Below are 27,298 nucleotides of genomic sequence, written 5' to 3'. Positions count from 1 at the left end.
TTCGGATGATGCTTTGTCTGAAAAAAAACAAACAAGCTTGAATGAGCCAAGATCCTCGTCCTCTTAATGATGACGTCATAAAAACGAATATGACGTCATTGCGATGTATCAGGTTTGCGATAAATTATCTGTGCTAATGCCCGGCTTGATTCCCGCAAACAAAATTCAAACAGCTTGCCTAGTTTCGGAGATAATGGTATAGGCGATTTGCATTAGCGACGATATTATGACGTCAACTTTTTTTCTCTGAAGAATTTCCAAAATCGGAGATGGTTACTGCCTGCGCGTGGGCTTTCTGCATATACATGGCAAGTTTCACGAAGATCCGATGAAAACCCTGGGTTGTGAAACAAAAAATGTCAAAAAATAGGAATGACGTCATAAATATTGATATGACGTCAGTGATGTATCATGTGTGCGGTAATTCATCTCTGCTAATGCTCTGTTCGATTCTCGCAAACAATTCAAAAAACTTGCCTAGTTTGAGATAATTTTTTAGGCGATTTCCATTAGCGGAGACATTATGACGTCATAAATGTTTTTTTTCTAGGAGGAATTTTCAAAATAGGAGATGGTTACTGTCCGCGCAGGGTATTTGTACATATATATGCCAAGTTTCAGGAAGTTTCGATGAAAACTGTAGGCTGTGAAACAAAAAAGTCCACAAGAAGAACAACGTGAGTAAGACTTAGAGATCCTCCGTGAGGATCTAACAAAAACAACATTCCATTCGAGGGTTGGAGCTTTTAAAGGTTCAAATTTTGGAAAAATTAGACAATCAGAAATATGAAATATTGTTTTTGTGTTTTCATCCTCGGTCTGTGAAAATAATAGCAATTGTTCTTGAGGATTTATAAATGAAATTGTCATCGGGGTATTAATGTAAACATTGTATTAGCTGTTCAGTCTTTTGATGCCTTGATTTGAAAACGGTTTTGTGTTTTCTCTTCTGTTTTTTTTTGTTTTTCTTCTAGTTATGAGAAACCACCTCCAGGGTTAATAAAGGTGAGCTTTCTGGGTTATTTACTTATTTATTGTTTTGCTTTCATGATTCTGAAACGTTTCATGACATTTCAAATTCTATGACAGATGCATACTGCGATGTCCTGAGTCGAAGATTGCGCCCTGGACAACTTTTCAGGTTGATGTGAAAGGGATCACAGAAGGATGTTGTCTTGAGTGCAAGTGTGTTTGGCTGGGTTCTTACCAGTGTGACCAGTCCTCGGTTTCATAAATGCCAAGGTGAGCCAATGAAAAAAGCCAAGAATTCACAAAGTTTCGGAAAAGCGATGATAATAGAAAACCTACAGAAAACCAAGATGCCAAGGTGAACAACGAATAGCCAAGATCTTGTGAAAAAAGCCAAGGAGTGGTCACACTGGTTCTTACCTCTGCCACCAATGGTGCATGGAGGTTATGTTTTCACCACTCTGTCTGTCTGTCTGTGAGCAGGATATCTCAAAAAGTTATGGATGCATTCAGACACAACTTGGTGGACCGGTTGGGTGTGTGTCAAGGACTAATTTATTAGATTTTGGTGAAGATCCTAATGCGGAGCTGAACAATCGATTTTTTTTTAATTGATTCTTCGTCATTGAGAGATGGGACCAAGAACTCTTACGTAGCACGATATCTCAAAATGTTGTGGATGTATTATCACAAAACGAGGTAGACGTGGTGATTTGGTGATGAGAACGAGGAAATTGGATTTTGGTTCAGGTGCGGCTCCAGGTCCGACCTATCGGTGGGATACAAAACGAAAACTGTTCAGCCAAGCTGATCGAGCATGCGCTATACCGAATGCCGTTCTAGTTTCTTGAATGAAAGACCTGCGGACTGAGATCCTGACAGAGCGGAAGGGAGTTTATCAACTGAAACTGCCATGGGAAGTGAGCTGCAGCTGACATTTTGAATGTTAGCCCTTCATCAAAGCAAAAGTGAAATGGGGAAGGGAGTGGAGGAGTGTTTTTGGAATGGGTGAAAAGTCAAAGGGATTGAAGGTCAGGGGTCAAAAATTAAAGCAACTAAACTAAACTTGCTAACTGAACCAGTGATTTTTTTTTTAGCAAATGCATGTTTCTACGCGTATTGCCTGTACGGTGTCACCAAACCTGCTCGGTTCCCATTTGTGTGTAGTTCCACTTTTATCTCTGTACTATTTCTTTGCTTGTCTATTAAATTCTCCACCAATTTGATCTTAAATTCATCTTTCTATTTCTTTAAATTCATAACTTAAATCGTTTATATTTTCTTGATGAGTCTTGAAGGACCTGATGTGTTTATTGTGAGAGCAAACAGTTCATGTTTATTTACAACTGCAGCACCATTGTTGGCGTTTGTGTCTTGGGGTGTTTTTAAGATTCACCAATGTCTGATGTGAACAATATACCCTGGCAAATATGGCCATCTGGCTCTGGCCTGACTGTATTTTAATCTGCTGGTTTACCATTATCTTGTATCTCTTTAACCACAGCTGTTAATTACAATTTCTGTATCCATACCAATATTAATTGTACATTAAAAAAAAAAAATTGTATACAGTGTCGAGGCTCGTATGAGAGCGAACACACAATAAACAGCAAGGGGAGCATGAGACAAGAGGGGTTGGAGAGGGAAGGACAAAACTGTGAGGAAGAGACATTAGGAGATCTGTGGAAGGGAGAGGGATAGGGTGGGGAACACAGGGTATACAAGATGGATATTACAGGGACTTTCAGGAAGGAAAGCAGGGAGTTTGAAGGAGGTGGGTTTGGGGTGGATTAACTGGGGTAGAAAAGATCGAGGTTTTGGATGGGGGAAAACAGGTGGTGGTGAACAGCTGTTTTGAAGGCCTGGAGGAAAGGATTGGATTGAACAGAGTGCGGGAGTTTATTCCAAAGGTGGGAAAAAAAGAGGAATGAAAGGGTGAAGGTGAGCAGTGATTCGTGATTTTGATAGTTTTACCAGAAGGAGGTTGTTGGCGGACCTTGAGCGCACTGCAGAAATATGGTGGAGACATATCGCAGACAGAGCGGGGGGGGGGCGAGACCGGAGAGGAGACTTCAAGACAGAAAGACAACCGACCTCCCTGCAGTGAGAGAGTGAGAGGTCCAAAGACTCAGCCTCACCGCGGGAGATACCATTGATCCTAAATGCCTTCGTTTCCACAGCGTGAAGCCAAGAAATGTGAGAGACGGGAGCACCAGCCCAGAGGGGAGAGCAGTACTCCATCAGGCTGCGGACAAATGCTTTGCATGTGGTCAGGAGCTCAGTTGGGCTGAGGAAGGACTCTGCACGACGGAGGATTCGCAGTCGGTGACTGGCTTTGGTGGTTAGGTTGAAAATGTGGCTTTCCCAGGAAAGATCATGGCAGATAGTGAGACCCAGAAGCTTGAATGAAAGGACTTCTTCAAGAGTATTGTTGAGAAAGTAGATGGGGGGTGGGGGAGGGGGGGGGTTAAACGGTCCTTTTGGAGAGACATAGTGAGAGTGGATTTGTCAGGATTAAAAGACATGTTCCACCTGTTGGACCAGTTTGTGATTTTACCCAGATCTACAGAGAGCGAAGAAGCTGCTGCTTGCCGGTCTGAGGGATGACAGATGGTTCGGCAGAGGGTGGAGTCATCAGCAAAGAGATAAAGAGAATTTTCCAGAGAGTTGGAGAGATCATTGATGAAAACCAGAAAAATAACACAGCCCAGAACGCTGTCTTGAGGAACTCCAGCCTGGACAGGAAGAGGGGATGAGAGAACTCCATTTAGGGCCACACGTTGGCTGTGACAGAAGAGGAAGTCTGCGAGCCACGAGTGGAGATGGCCTTGGATACCATAAGAAGAGAGTTTGGTGAGCAGGGCAGGGTGCCAGACTGTGTCAAAAGCACGCGATATGTCTCGGGATATGGATCTGATTTCATGTCCGGCATCGAGTACCTCCATCTATTGTTGGGAGAGCAGAAGCAGCATATCTGGGGGAGAGTGACCTGGTCTGAAACCAAATTGATGATCGGAAATCAAGTCATTGGAGAAGAGGAAGGATTTAATGTCTGAAGAAATGATGGAGTCCATAACCTTGCTGATGATTGGGAGAAGGCTGATTGGTCTGAAGTTGCAGGGATGTGTTTTTGCACCTTTTTTATGCAGGGCAATAATGTTTGCTGATTTCCAAGCAGATGGCAGATGACCTTGAGCAAATGAGAGGGTGAATAGAACAGAGGGTGAGTATAGCAGAAGAGCAGGTTTTTAGGACACATGGGCTGATGCTGTCTGGACCGTTTGCAGAATCTGAGTCGAGGTTTGACAGGAAGCTCTCCACTTTCAGACGAGAAGGACATAGAGTCAGGGACAGTTGGGTGCGACTGGATCAGGTGGGTACAGAAAGCGATGGGTTTCGGACACAGAATTTAGGCATTCAGCCTTTTCACATGCGGTATCAGCAGTGGAGCCATTTGAGATCGGGGAGGGATGGACGGGGAACATACACCAGAAACAGATTTAACTAGCCACCAGGATTTGGAGGAGGGAGAGTTTGCCTATCCAGAATATTTGATATTTGATTTCACTTTTGCCAATCCAGAATGTTTGATTTCAGCTCGACGTACATACATATTTGCCACCTGTCCATCAGTTGTCCATGATTTTGCTTCAGCTTTGTTTTGGCTCATAAAATTAGTTGGCTTTCGAATGAAGATTACATGCCATCTTCATGTGACGGATGTTGTGGGAAACAGGGAGGAAGGTGGTCCGAACCTTTGTTATTTTTGTATACATGGAAAAGCAAGAACACAGGACGCAACATAAAAGAAACAGCAGAGAAGGAGAAGGGAGAATTTCCAACAGCAGGGCAGGGGGAGAAAAATATATGGAGATGGACAAATGAGGGATGCAGGTAACGATGAGGGGTGGGGGGGGGATGCAAGGGGTCGACAAGGTGGAAACGGAATCAAAATGTTGGGAGGGGTAGGGGTAGTTTAACGGGTGAAAAAAAAAATCATGGTTTTTGGATTACCACCATTTTAAATGGTGGTGAACAGCTGTTTTTAAGACCTGGATGGAAGAATGAGATTGAAGTGTGTGGAAGTTCGTTCCACAGGTGGGGGGGGGGGGAAAGAGTAACAAATGAGTGGATGTGAGTACTGGGGTCCTGGGTTTTCAGAGTTTTACTAGAAGGGGGTTGCTGGTGGACCACATGCACACTGCAGAAGCCAGTGGAGGGGGGAGACGGGGGGAGGGTGTGACAAAGCATGGAAAGGGTGGAGGATGCAAGGCCAGAAAGGAGGAGGGAAAAGACAGACCACCGACCTGTCTGCAATGGCAAAGCGATAGGCCAATTCACTGAGCTTTGTTGCGGGAGATTCCAATGATCCTGAAAAGTCTTGCTTAAAATGCATCGTAGCTGACCGCTCTCTAACTTTTGAGGCAGATCGTCTGAGACAAATATCAGTGTGACAAATGCCATTCCCTCAAATTTATGAATAGCACGATGGCAACAATGAAGTGATAAATTTCTGGCTGGCTCAAAAAAAATCTCTTTCATGGAATGAAAACGGATTCTCTCTGCAACATTCTGAATCCCTTTATCAGGAATTGGAAGAGAAACCAGAAGATTGCATCCCAGACATTCCAGGCAATGAGATGGCCCGGAATTTCCTCGCTCATGCCCCCTCAAAAGGACTGTGGATGCCCCTTGGGAAGGAGGTGAAGGTCATGCAGTGTGAGTTTTTTCTCATCGGCATAGTTACTGGTTGATTGCCTAATTTTGTACATTTAGATGTGTTACCTGTCATTGGGCTTTTCAGCCTTTACATTTTCATTTTAATTGAATGTTTTTGATAGATCTGGTAATTTTGAGGGGGAAAAGGGGAGGAACAAAGCTGAAAGGGGGGGGGGGTGGTGGCAATGAAAGGTAAAGAGGTATTGTATGTATTCTTTGCAGAAAAAAAATGGTTCATTTTTATAATGGTGTAATGAGCACAGTGTGACGATGCATCGACCTGAGCCGTAATCTTGCAGGTTGGCGCTGTAAGCAGTATGGCCACAGGACAGGTGACAGAGAGTGCCCTTATTTTGCTACAGGCAATACCCACCTCGAGCATTTCCGAGTGGTAAGTTGTCAAATTGACTTGTTCGCATCTGCCGAACACGTAATCCTCTTTTCATGATTATTGTGCCGTTATCGTTATTTATTTTCTGTTCGTCCCCAGTTGTTTCTGTTCTTCACTATCTGCCAAAATTAGTTTTGGTTCATTACTATCTCTTCCATTCCCAAGTTCTGTGTCCACTGGTATTTGCACTCCCCAAGTTGTCTACTCGCTTCCATCAACACCCAGATCCCCTCATTTCTGGTGACACCCGGATGTCGTGCGCTCTCCCGAAATACTCAGCAACTGTCTTGTAATGGTTCCTTCTTAAAAATAAATAAATCACCTGAAAGTCAAATTTACTGAAGAATGTGTTCCAAGAAATATGCTTGTAAAACTGTTTTTTTGTGATTATAACCTTAAGTGTACAATATCATTGGCCCTCGAGTTCATATTCCTTAAAAAAATCCCAAAACAGCCCTTTAAAACTTTTTTTTCATGGTTATCACAGGCTGTTAAACTTCATGAGGCTCACGATCATCTTTTCATCTTGAGCAATAACAACACCTTGGAGGTCACAGTACTCTTGAGAGATATATGTACAAGGTGTCCACATTGAAATGAGAAAACTTTGAAGCCTTATAAATTTTTATGTATAAATTTGAGAATGTTGAAAGCTGGACAGTTCCCACACCAAATATCTAAGTTTTTGAACTTCAAGTTAATTTTGTGTTTCAGATTGAATTATGATGTCCCCCAAAAGAAAATGTGAAATGTGTGTTCTGGATTTTCATTTCAATGTGGACACCCTGTACTATTTATGCTGTTTCTTTTAATAGGCACATGAAGACCCAATGTATGACATTCTTAAAAACCAAAAACGGCGGCAGAAGGAGATGAGGTATGGATCGCCATGTTGTGCCACCACCATAAGCTTATTTACTGTAAAATGGTTCTTTTACTTCTCCACAAATCCAACGGGTATTTGGCAGGTCATTACCTACCCAAAGCCACAATTAAAATGCATGGTCTACCCGAGTGATTACTCTGACCTATTCCCTCGCCTCCCCTACCCCTCAGTGAGAAATTACATGAGGACTATCTCTAACCACCATGACTGTGATATAGTTACCTCGTCCTGCACCCCCAATTTGTTATGCCATATCTAGGCCTTCGGAGGCCACTCTTTTTATTTGTGTTTCATTTTAACAACACAAAGATCTGAGAATGATTGAGATATATATATATATATATATATATATATATATATATATATATATATATATATATATATATATATATATATATATATATTGAACATAATTTTATATCTTTTACAGGATGAGGATGTTGTCTAATCATTCGAGGACATCAAAAATGCTCTGATCAATGTCAAAATTGCACGATAAGGAAAGCATCGTACGAGTTATAATTTTCTGTACAACCTTAACTGATACAACAGGCTAGCAGAATGGCCTCGAGGTACGCACACTTGCCTCTGAGCCATCTTGCTTGGGTTTGAATCTCGACCCAGCTATAAACTGTCATCCGGTGATTCATCAATGTGTGCCGTTCCGCGGATGGACATCAAGCTGGACGTCCCGTCTGCCAGCAGTCATTGGTGGACGTTAAATATCCCATGATGTCCTTCACGAAGAGTAGATGTGCTATCGCGAACATCATGAACAAATTCCTGCTCTAACTTACAGGGGGCACTTTCAGCGGCACAACTGTGCTTCCAGCAGCCACAAGCTGCATATGAAATTAATGAATTATACAATATCATGCACACTCTTAAATAAACCAATAACTACATGAGGTGAGGTGAACTGAACTGATACCATTTCTGTAAATTACTTGCATTACCACACATTGGTATTGACGTTTTTTTAATGCACAATGTCGAGATTCATATAAGTGCCAACACGCAGAACATATAACAAGAGGAGCAGGAGGGAGAGAGAAGCACAAAGCGGTGGGGAACAGAGACATGAGGAGATCTATGGAAGGGAGTGTGATGGGGCGGGGTACACGGGGTAAACAAGATGGACACCACAGGGACTTTCAGGTCCTTGAACCCCAGGGACTTTCAGGTCCTTGAACCCCAGGGACTTTCAGGAAGGAAAGCAGGGAATTTGAAGGAGGTAGGTTTGGGGTGGATTAACGGGGGTAGAAAAGATCATCGTTTTGGATGGTGAAGATAAGAGATGTTGGTGAACAGCTGTTTTGAAGACCTGGAGGGAAGAGTGGGATTCAAGAGAGTGTGGGAGTTTGTTCCAAAGGCTGTAAAAAACAGAGGAATGAAAGAATGAAGGTGAGCAGTGATTCTTCCTTTTGGTAGTTTTATCAGAAGGGGATTGCTGGGGGACCATGAGTGCCCTGCAGAAATATGGAGGCGGGGACAGATCACAGACAAAGCAGGGGGGGCGAGGCCAGAGAGGAGACGGTAGAAGACATTCACCACCGACCTGCCTGCGATGAAAGACCCAAATGACTCAGCCTCAATGTGGGAGATACCGATGATCCTATATGCCTTGGTTTCCACAGCGTGAAGCCGAGAAAGGTGAAAGGCAGGAGCACCATCTCAGAGGGGAGAGCAGTACTCCAGCAGGCTGTGGTGGAAAGCTTTGTACGTGGTCAGGAGCTTAGGTGTGCCAAGGAAGGACTTTGCACGACAGAGGATGTCCAGTTGGCGACTGGCTGTGGAGGCCGGCTTAGAAATGTGGCTTTCCCAGGAAAGATCATGGCAGATAGTGAGGCCCAAAAGTTTGAATGAAAGGATGTCTTGAAGATGATTGTTGAGAAAGTAGATAGGGGGGGGGGGGTTCCACACGGTCCTTTCGGAGAGACTTTGTGAGTGAGATTTGTCAGGATTGAAAGACATATTCCAAGTAATGGACCAGATTGTCATTTTTATCCAGATCTGCAGAGAGTGAAGAGGCTGCTGCTTGCCGATCTGAGGGATGACAGATGGTAAGGCAGAGGGTGGAGTCATCAGCAAAGAGAAAGGATTTTCCAGAGTCTGAGAGATCATTGATGAAAACCAGAAAAAGAACAGGGCCCAGAATGCTGCCTTGAGTAACTCCAGCCTGGACAGGAAGAGGGGATGAGAGAACTCTATGAAGGGCCACACGTTGATTGTGACAGGAGAGGAAGTCTGCGAGCCATGAGGGAAGATTTCCTTGGACACCATATGAAGAGAGTTTGGTGAGCAGGGCGGGGTGTCAGACTATTGAAAGCACGCAATATGTCTCGGCCCCAGGGAGATGGCTCTGATCTCATGTTTGGCATTGAGGACCTCCATCCATTGTTGGGAAAGCAGGAGCAGCAAGTCCAGGGTAGGGTGACCTAGTCTGATTCCAAACTGATGATCAGAAATCAGGCCATTGGAGAAGATTGATTTAATATCGGAAGCGATGATGGACTCCATAACCTTGCTGATGATTGGGAGAAGGCTGATTGGTCTGTAGTTGCAGAGATCTGTTTTTGCACCTTTTTTATGTACAGCGTTAATGTTTGCTGATATCCAAGCAGATGGGAGATTACCTTGAGCAAATGAGAGGGTGAATAAGAGCAGCAGAGCAGGGTTTAAGGACACATGGGTTGATGCTGTCTGGACCAGTTGCAGAATCTGAGTTGAGGTTTGACAGCAAAATATCCACCTTGTCAGGATAAAATTTTACAGAGTCCAGGGACAGCTGGGTGCGACTGGGTAAGGTGGGTGAAGAAAGCGACAGGTTTGAGACACAATATTTCGATGCAAACACTGAGTTTAGGCATTCAGCTTTTTCACGTACAGTGTCAGCTGTGCAGCCATTTGAGGTAAGGTAGGGGATGGAGGGGGAACATACAGCAGAATGAGATTTATTTCGACACCACCAGGATTTGGAGGAGGGAGAGAGGTTTGAGAGTTCTGACTTGAGATTTGAAAGATGTTTTTTTCTGGCTCTCCTGAGGGTAGACACACACTTGTTCTGAGCTTTGTGGAAGGAATTGAGATTACCTTCAGTTGGATTTGCTTTCCATGAAGTGAAGGCAAGTTGTTTCAGGACAACTGCCTCACCACAAGCTTCAGTGTACCTTGGGTGGGAGGAAGGGTAGGACAACTGAAGACAAGATGTGAATACAATGCTAACCTCCCTCCCCCTTGCACCCCATCCTTTTGTTGATGTGCAATTGGCATGCTCTACATTTGATTTATAATTTATTTTGAGAGTAAAAATAATGCTTTAACTGATTTAAACAAATTTCTGAGCACAAGGGATAGTTTTCCCACTGATGGGGAAAAGAATGTCAAGTCTGCACAGCAAAATAAAATATAAAAGGGTGATAAAGGTAACTTACGGTATAAGAGAGTCTCGTAACAGCAAAATTACATGCATTGGTGTTATTTGCTGGAAGGTCCAGACTTGAGTTGACAGTCGTAAAGAAAAGGTGAATATGTTGGAAATCAGATTTGTTACTACTTATCAGTTGTGCCGTTCTTTTAAAATGCAACACCATTTATAAAATACCACACTTTCTTCACTGAGGGAAGTCAATGGCAAAATACCCACGATAAACCTTGCCAAGAAACTGCTTCGACAGTACTTAACTGGCTGCCTTCAGGCAGAACACCAGAACACTAATACATTCATCCCACAACTCATTAATGATACTGCAGCGTCGACGGCTCAACTAACGTCGAGCTAATCACGGCACGAGGTTGAAGTCTCGTGATGTCCCGAGCAGCTCAACCCGGGAAGGCGTTCCAAATTGATGGCGGACGGCACGGGTTGTGAGGAGAGACACGAGAAACCTTAAAAGCTTTTCAACCCAATGGGTTTATTTCCTGAACCACAATAATAATGAAAAGCATACATTGGCCTTAGGCCAAAGGTTATCTTGCCAAAAGACCTTGATTTGAGAATTTCATTTTTTATGAAAAATCAGTTTTTTCGTCATGACGTCATAACGACGAAATTTTTATATATCTGAGAAACACTCTTCTCGGGTTTCAATTTGAGGTACCACTCGATATTGTAAGTCAAAGATTTAAAAATGACCTTCATGAAGGTCAACTTCGACCTTAGGCGCTAACCATGAAGGTCAAGACCGATCGTCACCAAAAACTCATCAGCTGAGCGCCTATCGATATGCTATATATCCACCAAGTTTGGAGATGATCCGATAAAATTTACTCAAAAGCTAAGGGTTTCGTTGATTTTGATGTTTTACCTTCTGGTGACCTTGACCTTTGACCTTGACCTTCAAAATTTTGGGTGTCGAAAGCTATTGCGCTCACGAGTATACATGTCAAGTTTGAGAGCCATTGCTTTAGAACTGTGACTTAGAGAGCAAGTTGAAAATCAATTGTAACAGACAAATATATAAACAAACAAACCGATTGAGTAACATATCTTGCTTTGGCAAGATAAAAAGAACCAGGGATGATTGAACGTGACGCAAAATCCATACATAATGTTGTACAATTAGGAAGAAAAAAAAAATCTGAAGAAACTAGGCGCCTCACTTTGGACTCAGTGACAGACAGGAAGGGAACAAAAACCGGGGGACTCGCTCTGGGGCAGCGGGGACGAGCAGGTGATTTGGGACGAGGATGACGACTATGAGGTGAGCAGGCAGTGATGGCACACAGCAGGCTCCAGGGACCGGGCAGGGCAGGAACCACGATATGGCCAGAGGCAGGATGCACAGGCAAAGGACAAATATGGGCATGGGCAGGTAGAGACTGGCAGAAGCAGGCAGGCAGGATGACCTCTCCTCAAACACGATTGTCCTCACAAATTCCTGTTTTCTGTTCTCCTCTGACCAAGTGCCCCGTTCTCAGACCAAACGTTTTTCTTCAGCCGTCTCCAATGCTTGCACTCTCAACTATCGATCTGGCTCCTCCCTCTCCACCCCTTTTTGGAGGCATACATAGCTCCGCCCCCACCTTTTTCATGCCAAGTCTCTGGGTGCCCCCCCCAGTGGAGGTTAACATCGAGGTTTTACACAGTTTTCTAAACCATAATCCCTAATTATTACCACCACCATCTCCTGTATGCTGTGCAGGCAAACAAGACAATAAAGCTAACATTTCCCTACTTGTACATCGAGATGGCTATCGACTTGAACATGGACCATGCTATTCTACACATTCCTATCTATACAATAAGACAAACGCCAAATTTTGGTGCCAATTTGTGGCACCAAATCACATAGTAGCCTTCGGACAATTGGTAGGTATTTACTTTACTATCTGGAAGGGGGCTTAATGTAATTTTTGTGGTGAACTGATACTTATCTTTCATGAAATTCAGGGGTGAAAATGAGCATCCATTTCGGTGACATTCCGGGTAGCCTGCTTGTCTGTTATATGGTGATATCGAACCACCCACCCCCCCCCCCCAGCACACAAACGTAACAATACTAATGTTTATGAACTTAGGTTAAACAAACGCTAGCCCCTTAATCTGTGCTAATTCTGGCCTATAGTGGTTTAAAAAGTGGAAAAGTAACAGCACTTTGAAGTAATACAGATTTTACCACCACCCATATTGTACGATAATTCGAGAAGCATTTTTGTATGATTTGTATGCTTTCCTAAACTGGTGAATGGAAAGAGTTGAAAACTGGAAGTTGTATTCGAGTTGTGTACGGAAAGTTTTAGGAGGTTAAAAAAATAACGAAAAAGAGTCCTTGGGGTTCATGTTGGGGGGAGCACCCTAATCCTCTGTAAATAGTGTCTTTAAAATGTATACAGACTTTATATGGTATATCAAAAACTATGCTATCATGTCGTCTTGCACTGCCTTATGGGTAACAGCTGACTGACGTGCAATCATTCCATCACATGCAAACACAATCTGTTAGGTCTTAGTAACATATCGCTCCTCTCTTTGCAATTTCATGAATTGTTTTCTGAAATATTAAAGTCTGCATACATTTTATTTAGACACCCTGTATGTATGGCATGGCACCATTCCTGATGGATTGGGGTTCTCTCTATCTCTCTATCAGCCTGTGGCTGCTGGTTGCATCATTGGTTGGGACGCGGCTATGCCGCTAATGCAGTGTCCCCCTTTCCAGTACACTGGTACTCATTTTTCTGACCTCGGAAGGATGACAGGCTGAGTCAACCTCCTGGTGTATATTAATTCAGTGGCCAACGGGGCTTGAACTCAGGACCCTCGGATCCCAAGCCACCACCCTAACCACTAAGCCAACACCAGGCTTGACAAGTCCCACTAAGATGCACCAATTTTGGAGGCATTAACCCATCCCTAAGGACAGGTTCTTCACTGGTGTTGGTAATTAAAAATACACCAGGCATAGCAAGTAAAGATTACAATACAAACATACAATTGGAAGAACAAAAGAAAGTTCTACCCTATAATTACAGACACTGTACATACAAAGTGGGAAATTGGAAGCTCCTGTAGTGAAATAACCGATGGCAATAAAAGAGAAGCTGGATGCCATGAAGTCATACTTACCAAAGTTTTGGGTTGTTTTCTTTGTCGTCTTTGGTACTGGAATGAAACTGCTGGACCTATTCCATTTTTATGAAAAACGTGACTACAAAAGTTCAGTGTTGAATCGGATTTGTTCATCTTGGGCACGAAGGTTTAATGGGCTCTTCCCAAAACTTGCCACCCCTCTTGTAACTTTTTAAGTGAAAGGTCTATTAATCTCAGTGAGCACAAAGTTGCTTTACAAGTCTCATCATCACTTCATATGCAGCCTGTGGCTGCTGGTTGCATTGTTGCTGGTAGCGTGGCTGTGCCGCTGATGCATTTCCCCGTTCCCAGTAAGCTGGTACTCATTTTGCTGACTTTAGAAGGACGACAGGCTGAGTCAGCCCACCTGGTATTAATTCAACAGCTGAGCGGGATTTGAACTCAGTTCAACGTCATGGCAGGTGTTCAAACTCAAGTCCTTAAGATCATATGCCAGCCACCTTAACGATTAAGCTAATGCCACACTTATAAGAGACTATTTACTGATCAATCATGACTGAGGATTTAATATAAGGGTATCCAGCACCAACGATGTGGCGGTGGTAGAAATTCGCATGAAATCCCCAATGCATTTTTACAATTTTTCTTGACAGATGTCCATATGAGAACTATTATTGATGGGTTTAATTATTTTTTTCGGGAGGAAAAGTAGATGATCGTACATTATGGGCTCGGTTCAGTCAAGCAGGTCTTCCACTTGCTGATGTGGAGACTATACTGCTGTTAAACTCTTTATCTCTTCTTCCATTCTCTCCTTACTTATTCCTACAGCTTTCCCTCAATCTTGCTGTTGTTTTTTTTCCCCATGCTTTGCACTGTTGTAGCTCTTCCATGAGCCCCAACTTTGTAATAAAGAAAATTTAAAAGTTTCATTCATCGCAAATCAAAAACTTGTATGTCATGAATATCCAAATCAACAGAATGTCACATTATTATCAGAGATCTCAGGAAAAGAAAGGCAATGGGAGAATGGGTGCCACTTATCCTCATGGTGAGCAGAAACTCACCGACTTATTGAAACATCTTTGGCATCATTGTCGGAGATGAAACCTGGTGCTGCAAGAGTGGAAAGGCTGGATTTCTGAATGGCCAGAAAATGCCAACAAGAGGCTTTCTGCATGATGCCATCCTCTTCCAAGATAATTATGTGCTGTATCCAAATCACAAGGTCTACGACCTGTTGGAGTCCGAAGAATGGGGAGTTTTTTTGTCTTGCCCAACATATTCATGGCACTTTGGTCAAAGCAATTTACATTTATTCCTCCAAATAAAAAATATCTTCGAGGAAGACATTTTTGCATCCACTGTAGTGATTAACATGCCGATATTCATTGTGGTGAGGACAGTGGAAGGAAGGCTTCTGTGCTCTGATCAGAGGTATTTTACTGTTGGATGAATTATATCGATGAAGACTGAGAGCATGTAGAAAAACATGGCGTGAATGAAGTTTATCGATCAGCCTTAACGGCCCCAATTGTTACCTCCTTCCTGTGGCGTGGTCAGGGGAACAGTTGTGATCCAGGTCTTTATTGGAACCACCTGGTCAGGCCTGACAATCGACTGAAAGTGCAGGAATTTGTAATTTGTTTAAGATCGCCTGGGATAACTCTCCTACTTTTCAGGAAAGATGCTTGAAGTCCTCAGGCTTAACATCATTCAAATGAATGGTGCACATGAATAAATCATCCACCAGGGTGACAGTTTGTAGCCGGGTCAAGATCCAAACCTCGGCGAGATAGCTTAGAGGTGAGTGGAGTCCTGCCAGCCCAACCTTTGTTAATGGTATTACTGTAATGTTGATGGTATGACAACTTTTGGGATGACCCTCGTACATTTTCAAATGATCTTTAATGTATTGTGACAGGAAGTCTAAAGTCGAGTTCATTTTGATGTGAACTCGTTAGCTTGTGCTTTTGTGCAACAATTCTTTATTTCATATTTTCAAAAGCTGAGTTGCTCTGATACATTTTGTAAATGTTATATTTTCACAAATGCTTTCTCGACCACCACCCCACCCCCCCACTGCAAATGGTTCTTCTGAGGGTGGAGCAACTGAAACAACTACTAGCTGAGGCAACAACGGACAGCGAGTCATCTGAAGTCAGCAGCAGGAAGCGGAAACACAAGCACAAAAAGGGAAAGAAGCGGAAGAAGAAACGTAAACATTAAAACCGTCTTGCCCTGATGCGTGGTGTTATGGAGAGGGGGGCAAGCACGGGGTAATTTGAGGCTTGTGATTTGAACAATACTTTTAAGCTTTGAAAGACAATTGGATAATGTTAGTGACTGCACAAGTTAATTTTGATGCAAACAAGTGACTGGCATCAGGTCGTGCATTCTGATATGCAATTTTTAGGTGACATGTCGTGACTGGCGTCAGCAGTATCAGTACACTGACTTGTCGATTGATCCAGATCCAATGAATGGTTCCTGAGTGACTCAACATTGACAATTTTGTTTCCTAATTTATTTCTGTACATATGGGTACAAAAAAAAAAGAAAAAGTGATGCCTTAACTTTTCAGATTTTTTTTTATTATTTTGTTGTATTCCAAGCTCAATGTTGGTTTTCTTATGTACAAACATATACATTCTCGGCATATGCAAAACCTGTAATCAATACGGATATGTTCACTATCATATACAAGTGTATGAAAGAATGCTGTGTTTATTCAATTAAAATATCTGATTATAGTTGCAGACTGTTCAGTTTCAAGACCAGGACATGTGGTCCAATGGGAGTCAACACCAAAAAATAAAAATAGATGGCATTGAGGATGGAATGTGTGGCTGAGTGACTTTAACAGGAAGAAAAACATTTTGTTTGTAGGGCATTACTAAATGTACCAATTATGCTCAGTATGACCGCTTTTCTTAGATGGACAATGTCCAAGGGAGATGGGAGACAACTACAGGATGCTTGGACGAGTTAATGGGTGTTTCTGCACATCAATATAGGTCAATTAGACTATCAAAAGCACAATGTAAAATATCTATAAGCATGAGGGAAGAGTACAAATAACTCGATGATGGGTTTGCTTCTTGAATTAGGAAAACTATTCTCCTTTCCAGATCCCTCTTTGTCTGAAGACATTTTTATTTGTGCAATGCCTTAAGGTAATGGTGTTTAAAATGCTTACAATACACATTACTGAAGATGTAGCAGGTTTCTTTCTCCCTCTCCTTTACATCCCCCCACAACGCTGCAACTGCGAGATTGAGCACATGTCAAATAGTCTTCCACACTGTTCTTCCCAATTTAAAATAAACACCATGAGGAACTGATAGATGTTCATTTGTCTCCTATTTTATAAGTACACATACACTGGAAATGGGATTCAATTACAACTGTACAAGCAGGGTTTGAAAAACAGAAGGCATAGAGAGGAAGCACAAACCCTGGACCTGGAAATGTAACAATGATGACTAAACAGTTTATTTGATAAACATGCTGTAATTTTATCAATGTCAACTCCATTTTCCTCCTCTACATTATTTTCTCCTCCTCACATCTTGACTTGACCTTTTTCCCATAACTTTGCAATTAACACACATGTGCAAGCAGAGAGTTTCAAAGCATGTGCCTGCAAGATAACAAATTTGACATTTGCTTTTCACTGTGAAAGACTTTGCAGCTTGCTGTTAGGGGGTGGAGGAAGAGTGCTCAAAGCATTCGGAACACAAGTCGTCCAGCTCTGAGATGCGTGCTTGGAGACCTGGAGGTACTGATGTTGAGGTTAAAGAGGAGGAAGCAGTCTGGCTCTCGGCCCAATCGTGGAGGGCCTTGACTGCAAGAAGAGGGGAAGCCGGCGAAAGGTCAGCAACTGAGTGTGCTGCAGCTTGTTGGACACCATGAGAGACGACTGGAGATAAGACCAAAAACATACAAGTGAGTTTCTGTCACAGGCTGCTGAAAAGTTCAGTGGACATGCAACATATAATATTTAAACTTTAATAACAGCTTCTGAATAACTCAAACAAATAACAGCAAAAATCCTTGTACAATCTATCACACAAGTGACAAGAGAAACAAGAAAACTCAAAATTCAAAGCCCATCCACATTTTATTTGTACTCAAACTAAACTTGACACAAACAAGTAAAAAGAAAAAAAGTATTAATTTGTGTTCACCATATTCTCAAAATTAAAGTGTTGAAGATTTGATGATGACAGCCAAATGGTTAAAAAAAGAAAAAAGCGGATGCACATACACAGAACGCAAAACCCCGTCTCCCACACTCATCGATACTGAAACCATTGCACAGCATTTGCGTTGCACATCAGGGCCGACATATTTATAAAAATATTTTGCACAAATGTTGGGATAAAGTTAAAATGGCAAAACTTTACAAGGTAATTTACTCGATAAATGAAAGAATGCGCATACAAGCAAAACTGGACAGATGTAATACAAGTATTACACAAAGACCGACACATACAGTGCCTTCAGAAAGTATTCACACCACTTGACTTTTTCACATTTTGTTGTGTTACAGCCTGAATTTAAAATTGATTAAATTAAGATTTATTTTTGTCACTGATCTTCACATAATATCCCATATAATGTCAAAATGGAATTTTTTTTGAGAAATTTTTACAAATTAATTAAAAATAGAAAGCTGAAATGTCTTGGGTCGATAAGTATTCAACCGCTTTGCTATGATACTCTAAATTGAGATCTGGTGCATTCAATTTCCTTTGATCATCTTTGAGATGTCTCTACACGTTGAATGGAGTTCACCTATGGCCAATTCAATTGACTGCACATGATTTAGAAAGAAACACACCTTTCCACATAAGGTCCCATGGTTGACAGTGCATGTCAGAGCAGAAACTCTACCATGAAGTCCACGGAACTGTCCGTAGAACTCCGAGATAGAATTGTGAGGAGGCAGAGATCTGGGGAAGGGTATAAAACAATTTCTAGAGTGTTGAAAGTCCCCAAGAGCACAGAGCAAAATCATGAAGAAATGGAAAGACTATGGAACTACCGAGACTCTTCCTCGAGCTGATCGTCTGGGCAAAAAGGACCTTGGTCAGGAAGGTGACCAAGAACCCAATGACCACTCTGACAGAACTAGAGTTCCTTGGTTGAGATGGGAGAACCTACCAGAAGGACAAGTCTCTGCAGCACTTCACAAATCCATGCTTTATGGGAGAGTTGCCAGAAGGAAGCCACTCCTGAGAAAAGGCACATGACAACACGCCAGTAGTTTGCAAAAAGGCATGTGAAAGTCCCTGAGAGCATGAGGCAAAAGATTCTGTGGTCAAATGAGATGAAAATTGAACTCTTTGGTCTGAATGCAAAGCACAACGTCTGGTGGAAACCGAGCACAGCTCATCACCCGTCGAACACCATCCCTACCATGAAGCATGGTGGTGGCAGCATCATACTATGGGGATGCTTTTCAGCAACAAGGACAGGGAGACTTGAAAGGATAGAGGGAACAATGAACGGAGCAAAATACAGGCAAATCCTTGAGGAGAGCCTGATTCAGAGTGCAAAAGACCTTAAATTGTGGCAAATATTTATGTTACAACCCAGACAAAAATAACATTCCTTTCCTGTAGTAATTCTCTGCAGATTACTGCAGTATATGAGAGTTGTCCTCTCTCATATACTGCAGTAATCTGCAAAGAATTACTACAGGAAAGGAATGTTATTTTTGTCTGGGTTGCAATATAAATATTTGAAGGTAACGTAATATTTCTGAAGATGTAGCAGGTTTCTTCAACCCCCTCCCCCCTCCCCCCCACACCTCACAACGCTGCAACTGCGAGATTGAGTGCATGTCAAATAGTCTTCCACATTGTTCTTCCCAATTTAAAATAAACACCATGAGGAACTGATAGATGTTCATTTGTCTCCTATTTTAAAAGTACACATACACCAGAATTGGGATTCAATTACAACTGTACAAGCGGGGTTTGAAAAAACAGAAGGCAAAGAGAAGAAGCACCTTTTCATAAGGTTCTACGTTTCATAAGAGAGTACAACTCTCATATACTATTATTCTAACTGTCGCATTTTTGCATGGGAAGAGGACAATGACCCCAAAAAAACAGCCAAAGCAACACTGGAATGGCTTCAGAACAAGAATGTGAAAGTCCTTGAGTGGCCCAGCCAAAGGCTGGACTTGAATCCCATTGAGAATCTGTGAAAAGACTTGATTGCTGTTCACTGATGCACCCCATCCAACTTAACAGAGCTTGAGCAAATCTGCAAGGAAGAATGGGAGAAAGTTCCCAAACCGAGACGTGAAAAGCTGATACAGACATACCCCAGAAGACTCAAAGCTGTAGTTATTGCCAAAGGTGCTTCGACGAAGCATTGACTCAGGTCAGGTCAGGTTTGGGAGCATACGCCGGAGTAGCGCATCACTGTGTTCACTTTCTACCGGTACTGCAGGGGCCTCCGTCTGGCCATCCCCCAGGCAGCTGCCTGGCCCATCCCCATCTTGAGATGCCAATCAACCTGTGGCAACTACGAGGCATGTCGTTGGCACATTGGCCTCTACCCACGAGGCTCCCTCGCTGAGAGAATCTGGTCAGCAGGATCATCGTCAGGAAAATGAGCCACATGTCCATACAGCCGCAGCTGAGGCGAATGGACTATGCAGGTAATAAATCTCATTTGAGTTTCTCTCAGCAACCGCTCGTTGGACACAAAGTCCAACCAGCGATAGCCAAGGATTCTCCAAGGAGACCTGGTACCAAAGGAATTAAGTCTCCATCTCAGATCCCTGGTCAGAGTCCAAGTCTCACATCTGCAGAGCAAGACTGGAAGCACCAAGTAGAGCACAGTTGATGTGACTTTCATCATCCTGCATAGGTACTGACAGCGCCACACCCCATGATCTAGTGAATCCATTACTCCCCAGGCCTGACCCAGATGTCTACTGACCTCTGGCTCACAGCCAGCAGAGACATGAATATCACTGTCAAGGTAAGTGAATCTCTCTGTGACCTCAACATCCTCACTATAAAAAGGTACAGACAAGATATCAGCATCTAATATGTCAGTGAAAACCTGGATCTTAGTTTTGACACAGGAAACCTCTAATCCCAGCAGCTCCGACTCCTCATTCAGCACCTCAAGGGCCCCCAAAAGGATATGCAGAGTTTTTGCAAAGATGACTATCATCTGTGAAATCAAGGTCAGAGATCTTGGTATTCCCAAACGATGCACCGCAGCTTGATCTCTCTGACATCCTCCCCAGAATCCAGTCCACACAAGTGCTGAAAAGTGTGGGGGGCCAGCAAACACCCCTGACAAACTCCAGTCGCAAATGGAAATAAGTCGGAGATGGTATCACCACATCTCATAGCACTCTCAGTTCCAGAGTATAGTTCAGACGTCAGATTGATCCGTTTTGGTGGCACCCCATGAAGACCAAGAATCCCCAAAGGACATCCCGATTCACTGAATCGAACACTTTGCAGAGATCAACATAGGCTGCAAACAGTCCCTGCCGAAACTCTTCTGTGTTCTGTGAGTACCCGAAGGGCAAGGATGCGGTCAATATTTGACCTCTTTTGTATAAAGCTTGACTGCTGTGGGCACTGGTGCTCAAGCAGATGGTGGCGAACCCTATCAATAATTATCTGAGCAAAGACCTTGGCTGGCACTGAGAGCAGCGTCACCGCTTGCTTGTTATTGCAGTCCTAGCGATCACCCTCTTCCCTTTCCAAAGAGGGACAACAAGCCTCCCTCTTTCAGTCAGTTGGGATGATGCCTGTGTTCCAGGCAGAGCACAGGACTGCATGCATCGACATGAGTACCGCATTCCCACCAGCCTTGGGAAGTTCAGCGTGGATGCCACATATCCACGGAGCTTTACCCCATTTCAACCAGTTCACCGCAGCCTGTTTCCACAAACGAAGGTGGACCACAGTTGATTGGAACGTCAGCAATAGGAATATTAACACCCCTGACATCCAACTCAACAGCTCGTGGATCAGACTGGAACAGCAGGCCTTCACTTCGGACTCCTTTGTCAAGAGCCCACCACCCTCCGCTCTAACTGCAGCACCCTGAGGAACGGGCTTGGATGAAAGCAATGTGCGAATTCCCCTGTGAGCAGGACGTGAATCACTTGACCAGGGGTGATGCTCTACCCCCTCACAGGTTTCTTGCACATAGGCCTCCTTATCCACCCTCAACACACGTTCAGTTTTACGCCTCAACTCGCTGTACAGCTCAGCTCTGCCATTATGCCTGGCCCTGCCACTCTGGTCAATGATATCCAGTGTCTCTCGAGAGCCAAAATTCTTCATCGCCCTTTGGTGAGTTCCAAGACATCCACCGGCAACATCAATGATGGTGGTCTTGAAGGCACTCAAGAATGGTGGAAGGGTGTGAATATTTTCTGAAGGCACTGTACGAGGTTAAGGCGATGATTAAAGTGAATTTTGCTTCATTAAATGTGTGTGTGTGTGTGTGTGTGTGTGTGTGTGTGTGTGTGTGTAAATTCCCCGAGTCGGGTCGGGCACCGGTAATTGTGATGTAAAGATGGCTGCTCCACTATAAGTGCACCATAATGGAGTGTTGAGTAATCTGGTTTTTTCCTCCTAATGGTGTCAAAACGACGTGACATTCTTCAGAGAATGACTGCACAACATGCTATTAATTGTTTGTCTTGGAAAAATGTGTACAAATGGTGTGAATGCTTTCGCAAAGGATGGAAGGGTGTGCGCATTGAACAATGACCGAGGTGACTAGTGTCTGCTGCCACAGAGGACAATGTGTTCAGGACTGACAGACTGATATGCAAGGACAGGCATATATTAACCAACAATATAGCTGCCATCGTTGATCTGTCTCATGGTACAGCACACGCTGTTGTCCACAAAAGTCTGAGTTTCGGCAAAGTGAGTGCTCGGTGGGTGCCAAAAATGCTCTACCGATGAACACCAAACATGCACTTTTGCCAATATGCCGGTCTTCTCCAGATACATGAAGCAGTAGGTGATGCATTTTTGGCACCAAAGACAAAATACTTGTTCAGCATTAAGAACCTGGGAATTAATGAGTATTCATGTGCAGGAAATACCCAATAGTCACCAACTGAGGCTGTGCCTATGCTTAACGGACCCCAAGTGACCGAGGCCATGCCTATGCCTAAAGACTACTCAGTCACCAAAGCCTTTGTTTGTACATCAAAAGGAGTACTGCTCTTCACGATAGGCTGGTTCCCCAGCATCACGTGTGTCTCCTGGATTCTGTGGAACATAAAGCTCTCAAAATTGTTGGACTCTCACATGATGAGATGGACATAAAGATGCACAAGACCTGTTGCCTTAACATTGCAAGTAAGTCGGTGGTCTCTTTATTGCTTCTTCTCCAATATTGCTCTCTTGCAGTCCTCCGACTCACCCTTTCCGTTACAGGATGCACACATTCTTCCCGTAAACTCCTCCTGGTGAAAATCCCAAAATTCAGGCCAATTTTACACATTAACTTTTATTCCTTGCTTCTCCTGTCTATGGAACCACCTTCCAGAGGCTGTTATGTCTCATTCTCCCCCTCCCCCTCACCTCTCCTGAGCTTCCAGCAAGTAGTGCATCCCCATCGCTTGTCATCACCAATTCTATCCCATGATCCTTATTTCCCCCATTAACATTTCTGAACCCAACCATATTTATCCCACCCCCTCCCGGAGGGAGGGAGCGGGATATTGTAATCGTCCGGTTTGTTTGTCTGTCTGTTAGCAACTTTATGGCAAAACGGCTTTAGCAAACACTATCAAATTTAACCCACAGGTGGGCAATGAACCTTGGACGACCCCATCAACTTTTGGGTCCAATTGGATCAAAGGTCAAGGTCACGAAAAGATCAAAATCGTTTTTCGCTCATAACCGTCAAAATGATCTGATTTACTTCAAACTAAGCTTATAGTGAACCTTATTCTATTTGTCACGTATAATCCTACCCATTCCTATAGTGAAAAATGCATATTTGTGAAGATCAGTCGGGTCCGAAGTTTTGGGGATCATGGCCATCGGTCAAAATTACAAATTTTCCATTGACACTAAAACGTGGTTATGAAAATACAACTTTACGGGAAAACAGCTGGCTCAAACACTGTCAAATTGTATCCACAGGTGGGTAATGAACCTCGGATGACCCCATTAACTTTTGGGTCCAATTAGGTCAAGGTTAGGTCACGAAAAGGTCAAAATCTTTTTCGCTCATAACTTCGTCAAAAATGATTTAATCGACTTCAAACTAAGACGAAAATATTCCTTATTCTATTCCTTATAATCAACATTCAGGTTAAGGATATATCAAATTTAAATTTGATCCCCAAAATAACTTTATGCCTTAAATGGGCAGGATTTGTTGTGCCTGGCACCACTTGTATTTACTAGTTTCACTGTTTACTCCCTTCCCCCCTTTCCTCTTTTCCTGTTGATTCATTCCCTTGATGTTTGTCACACTGTCAATTCCACCTTGCTCTTCCTTCCTTAAAACTCACTCCTGTAAAAAAAAATAGAAGAAGAAAAAAAAAGAATGTCTTTTTATTAATAACAGCAATTGGTATTTCTCAGCAGGAAGCCAAAGCAAAGGACCTGTTGCTGTCTCACCACAGGCAAGTTGGTTAGTCTTGTGTTCTTCTCCCACCTCACATCTGGTGTCGCTCCCCCCACCCCTTACAGCCCACCGAGGACCCCCCAGCCATAAAAAAAACCATGTTCATCCAGTAACCATTAATTTCCTTTTCCATTCCAAGGACATTTGCAGATACATATGTAGTCAAAGGATGTATGTTGGACTTGTGCATTTACCTTCTGTGGATGTTTTTTGTAACATCTTAACCAGAACCTCCAGAATGTTCTTCACACCATTGTTCGAGCATAAACTAAGTCCCAAGATGCCCAGCTTGCCTGTGGCACAGTGAAATAATGGTAAATAATTAATCGGGTGTTAATTTATCCAATTTAACCAAACGTAGACAATGCTAACACTCACCAACCAGTCGAAGCAGCGTCGCCACCGACGGGTCGGTCACATGGATATTTCCACCCAGGCTCCCATCTTGTTGCTTTCCCCACTTGGCAAGAAGAGGCCAGATAAGTTCTCTGGGAGAAAACAAAGAGAACGCAATGGATGAGACGATTCATCCATCCATCCATAAGGACCATACTCTGTGCAGAGCGTTGGTGCCGCCGAAGCAGTCTCCTTGGCTATTGGGAACAATCCTGGACGGGTCGCCACTCCGACACAGTATACCAGCATGCTGGCACTCATTTTTGCCGACCTCGGAAGGATGACAGGCAGAGTCAACCCCACCTGGTGTTAATTCAACAGCTGAGCGGGATTTGAACTCAGGACCCTAGGATCCCAAGCCCACTACCTTAACCATTAAGCCAACACCAGGCATGAGACGATTCAATAAGCTCCAAAACAGATCTTTAGCAGTTCTGCTAACACTTTCAAAGCTGAACAAAAGGACATCAGGATGCATTTGAGAATAACATGAACAATGGTGACTGGTGATGATAAAAAAGGATTTTTTTTTTTTTAAATAAAAGGTACTGGAATGAACAATGACAGAAACTGGAGAGTTCAGAGAACACCTTTACCCCACTGCAGTCTTGAGAAAAAGGACATGGAAAGGATCTTTTCAACTCTTGATTTGCATTTCCGAGCACGATTTATATTTCCGACTCGCCGTCATTTTGTCTGAATCTCAATATTCCCCAATGCTGAGCGTGAGCGGCACATTTGATTGGCCGAGGGAGCATAATATTATTGTCCAATTACTGCTAAACTGGAGGTTTTTGGAAGTGACAAGAAGGTGATTTGTGTTCTCCCGTGTTCAAGTATATAATTCACTTGAAATAAAAAGTTTTAAAGGCTGGAGAGAACAGAACGAAACAGACTTTTGTCGGAAGTTTACCGCCATTGATGCAGCATCTTTAACACCACCTTATTTAACATGTTAAATTAGTTATTCGTGCCTGTTGTGTTCTTTATGACTTCCCTAAATGTGTAACTTTTCTGTTTTGGAATTATTTTCAATTTTGTTTCACAGCCAGATAGGCAGATAAAAACAATTACCTCATTCCTTTGTGTGCAAGTGCGCTCGAGATGAGATTCCATACAATTTGCCAAATTTTGTGCAGGTTTGTGTTCTACAGTTTTCAAAATGTAAAATTCAATTGAAATCAAGTAGTTCCTCGATCATAGGCTAACGTATGTAGACAGACAGACAAGCTGAACCATTTGCTTGACCCCACTTTTCGCTTCGCGTGAGGGGTAAACACGCCAGTGGGAATGTGAGGAGGATTGGCCGGTGATTGGGGAGCAGGACAACAAATGATCAGGGTCGTGAATGAGGTGAGTGGTACCGGATAAAGCTATTGTGCGTCCAATTCCAGCCCAACTGGGCACATAGCAGCTGCAGGGCAAACACCAGCTCCCAGGCCTCTGCGCTGAGCTCATCTTCCCCTGTCGTCCCCGCAGCCCCGGATCTCAGCAAAGTGACCCGTGGACTCTTTCGCACAGCCAGTAGAAAGCTTGTGGCCAGCTCACTCAATGCAGACTAGTTCCCAGTAGGAAAGAGCAAGTTAAAAAAGTAGCAATGTAAAACAAGTTACAACGATGGCTTACACTTAACATCCACACCTTTACTTGCTGGCACACGTTTAAGATCTCAAGTTAAAGTCTCATCGTGAAATGGGAAAAGAAAGGTAAGTAAGGGATAGGAGTTTGGAGTGTAGGTGGAGAAGTGTAAGAAAGTTTGGAGGAGATGGGACATGTCATTGCCTATCGGGAAGAAAGTGGGGTAGGGGGAAATTCAGCCATTTTTGTGTGCATAATAAGGAAGGAGGATCACCCTTCAGTCAACAAACAAGATTTTGGGATACGCTAGCTACCCTGGAGAGAGCATTTGCACATTAAAATTTTAAAACAACATCTTTTACGTGCACAACCTATAACTTGTACAATCAGAAAAGATGTTCCAACATTCCCTCAGAAACAAAAGATGCTCCACAAGGCCAGTTACTAATACTTGAGAAGACGAGTTTCCACAGTTACATCCACAAAGTGTGGGAAACTAAACTAAAAGCAGCTGAATTAATCAGTTATGAGCGTGCTATAAAAGTCGTTAGCCAGTCAATGCAAGAACAGCAATCCATTATAAATCTCAGTAGGTGCCTCACCTTGCCCACTACACACCTTTACAACATGTCAAGACATCTTGCTACCAACATTCTCATCTTGCTAAAACACCCAAACCACGTGTTTGTGCTTTCCATCAGCAATACACCCAAATTACTCTCAGCACCACACAACCATGCACCCCCTTTCCAATCTCCAAAATCCCAGTTAAAGTAGTGTACTATCTTTCAAAATTACTTGTGAAGGCAAATGCGCTCCAATTTACCACACGGGGAGGTTTGTTGTACATTATGTTGGTTTTATTCTTAACTGATATGGCAAAGGTGTGCTTTCTGTCTTCGGTTCGATCGGGGTTGTACTGCAATCAAACGTTGTCCCCTTATGGATAGGAGGAGACATAGGGCGAAAAGATAACGCCCTGACCGTGGGGCAGCAGCTGAATGCAACGAGAAGGGGAATGAGGATAAAGGAGGGAAGAGAGTCGAGCTTTGGTAGATTTAATGGGGGTAGAGAAGAGCATTAGTATGGAAGAGGGATGGCGGACATAGTGGTGCAGTCTGTTTGAAGCCTTGGAGGGAACGGAGCAATTGAACAGTCTCTGGAAAGCAATTCC

The 27,298-nt window shown here is 43.2% G+C and overlaps 2 protein-coding genes across 12 annotated transcripts in view; one reads left to right on the top strand and one right to left on the bottom strand.

The window, feature by feature from the left end:
• RP9 (RP9 pre-mRNA splicing factor) overlaps window positions 1–16,250 on the top strand; it is a 16,606-nt gene extending 356 nt beyond the window's left edge. Inside the window, exons 2-6 of the mRNA XM_085894838.1 lie at window positions 975–1,005; window positions 5,559–5,688; window positions 5,988–6,079; window positions 6,895–6,956; window positions 15,600–16,250. Coding sequence (XP_085750964.1) covers window positions 975–1,005; window positions 5,559–5,688; window positions 5,988–6,079; window positions 6,895–6,956; window positions 15,600–15,726 — 442 coding nt within the window. The 3' untranslated portion in view covers window positions 15,727–16,250. The remainder of the gene's footprint in view (window positions 1–974; window positions 1,006–5,558; window positions 5,689–5,987; window positions 6,080–6,894; window positions 6,957–15,599) is intronic.
• LOC147019946 (uncharacterized) overlaps window positions 16,070–27,298 on the bottom strand; it is a 66,856-nt gene continuing 55,627 nt past the window's right edge. For 5 of the 11 annotated variants that reach the window (XM_085894836.1, XM_085894830.1, XM_085894833.1 and 2 more), the window contains 4 exons: window positions 25,911–26,104; window positions 24,529–24,638; window positions 24,345–24,443; window positions 16,070–17,419 (listed from right to left, as the gene is read on the bottom strand). In XM_085894836.1, coding sequence (XP_085750962.1) covers window positions 17,199–17,419; window positions 24,345–24,443; window positions 24,529–24,638; window positions 25,911–26,104 — 624 coding nt within the window. In that variant the 3' untranslated portion in view covers window positions 16,070–17,198. Of the gene's footprint in view, window positions 17,420–18,343; window positions 18,456–18,666; window positions 18,738–24,344; window positions 24,444–24,528; window positions 24,639–25,910; window positions 26,105–27,298 lie in introns of those variants that run through there. The other 6 variants (XR_015061586.1, XR_015061589.1, XM_085894834.1 and 3 more) reach the window with 5 other exon arrangements.

This window comes from Eptatretus burgeri, chromosome 9 (genome assembly GCF_056783735.1).
Source record: "Eptatretus burgeri isolate ZD-2024b chromosome 9, Ebu_testis_v1, whole genome shotgun sequence".
Classification (NCBI taxonomy): Eukaryota; Metazoa; Chordata; class Myxini; order Myxiniformes; family Myxinidae; genus Eptatretus; species Eptatretus burgeri.
This window is presented reverse-complemented; position numbering and strand designations above follow the sequence as displayed.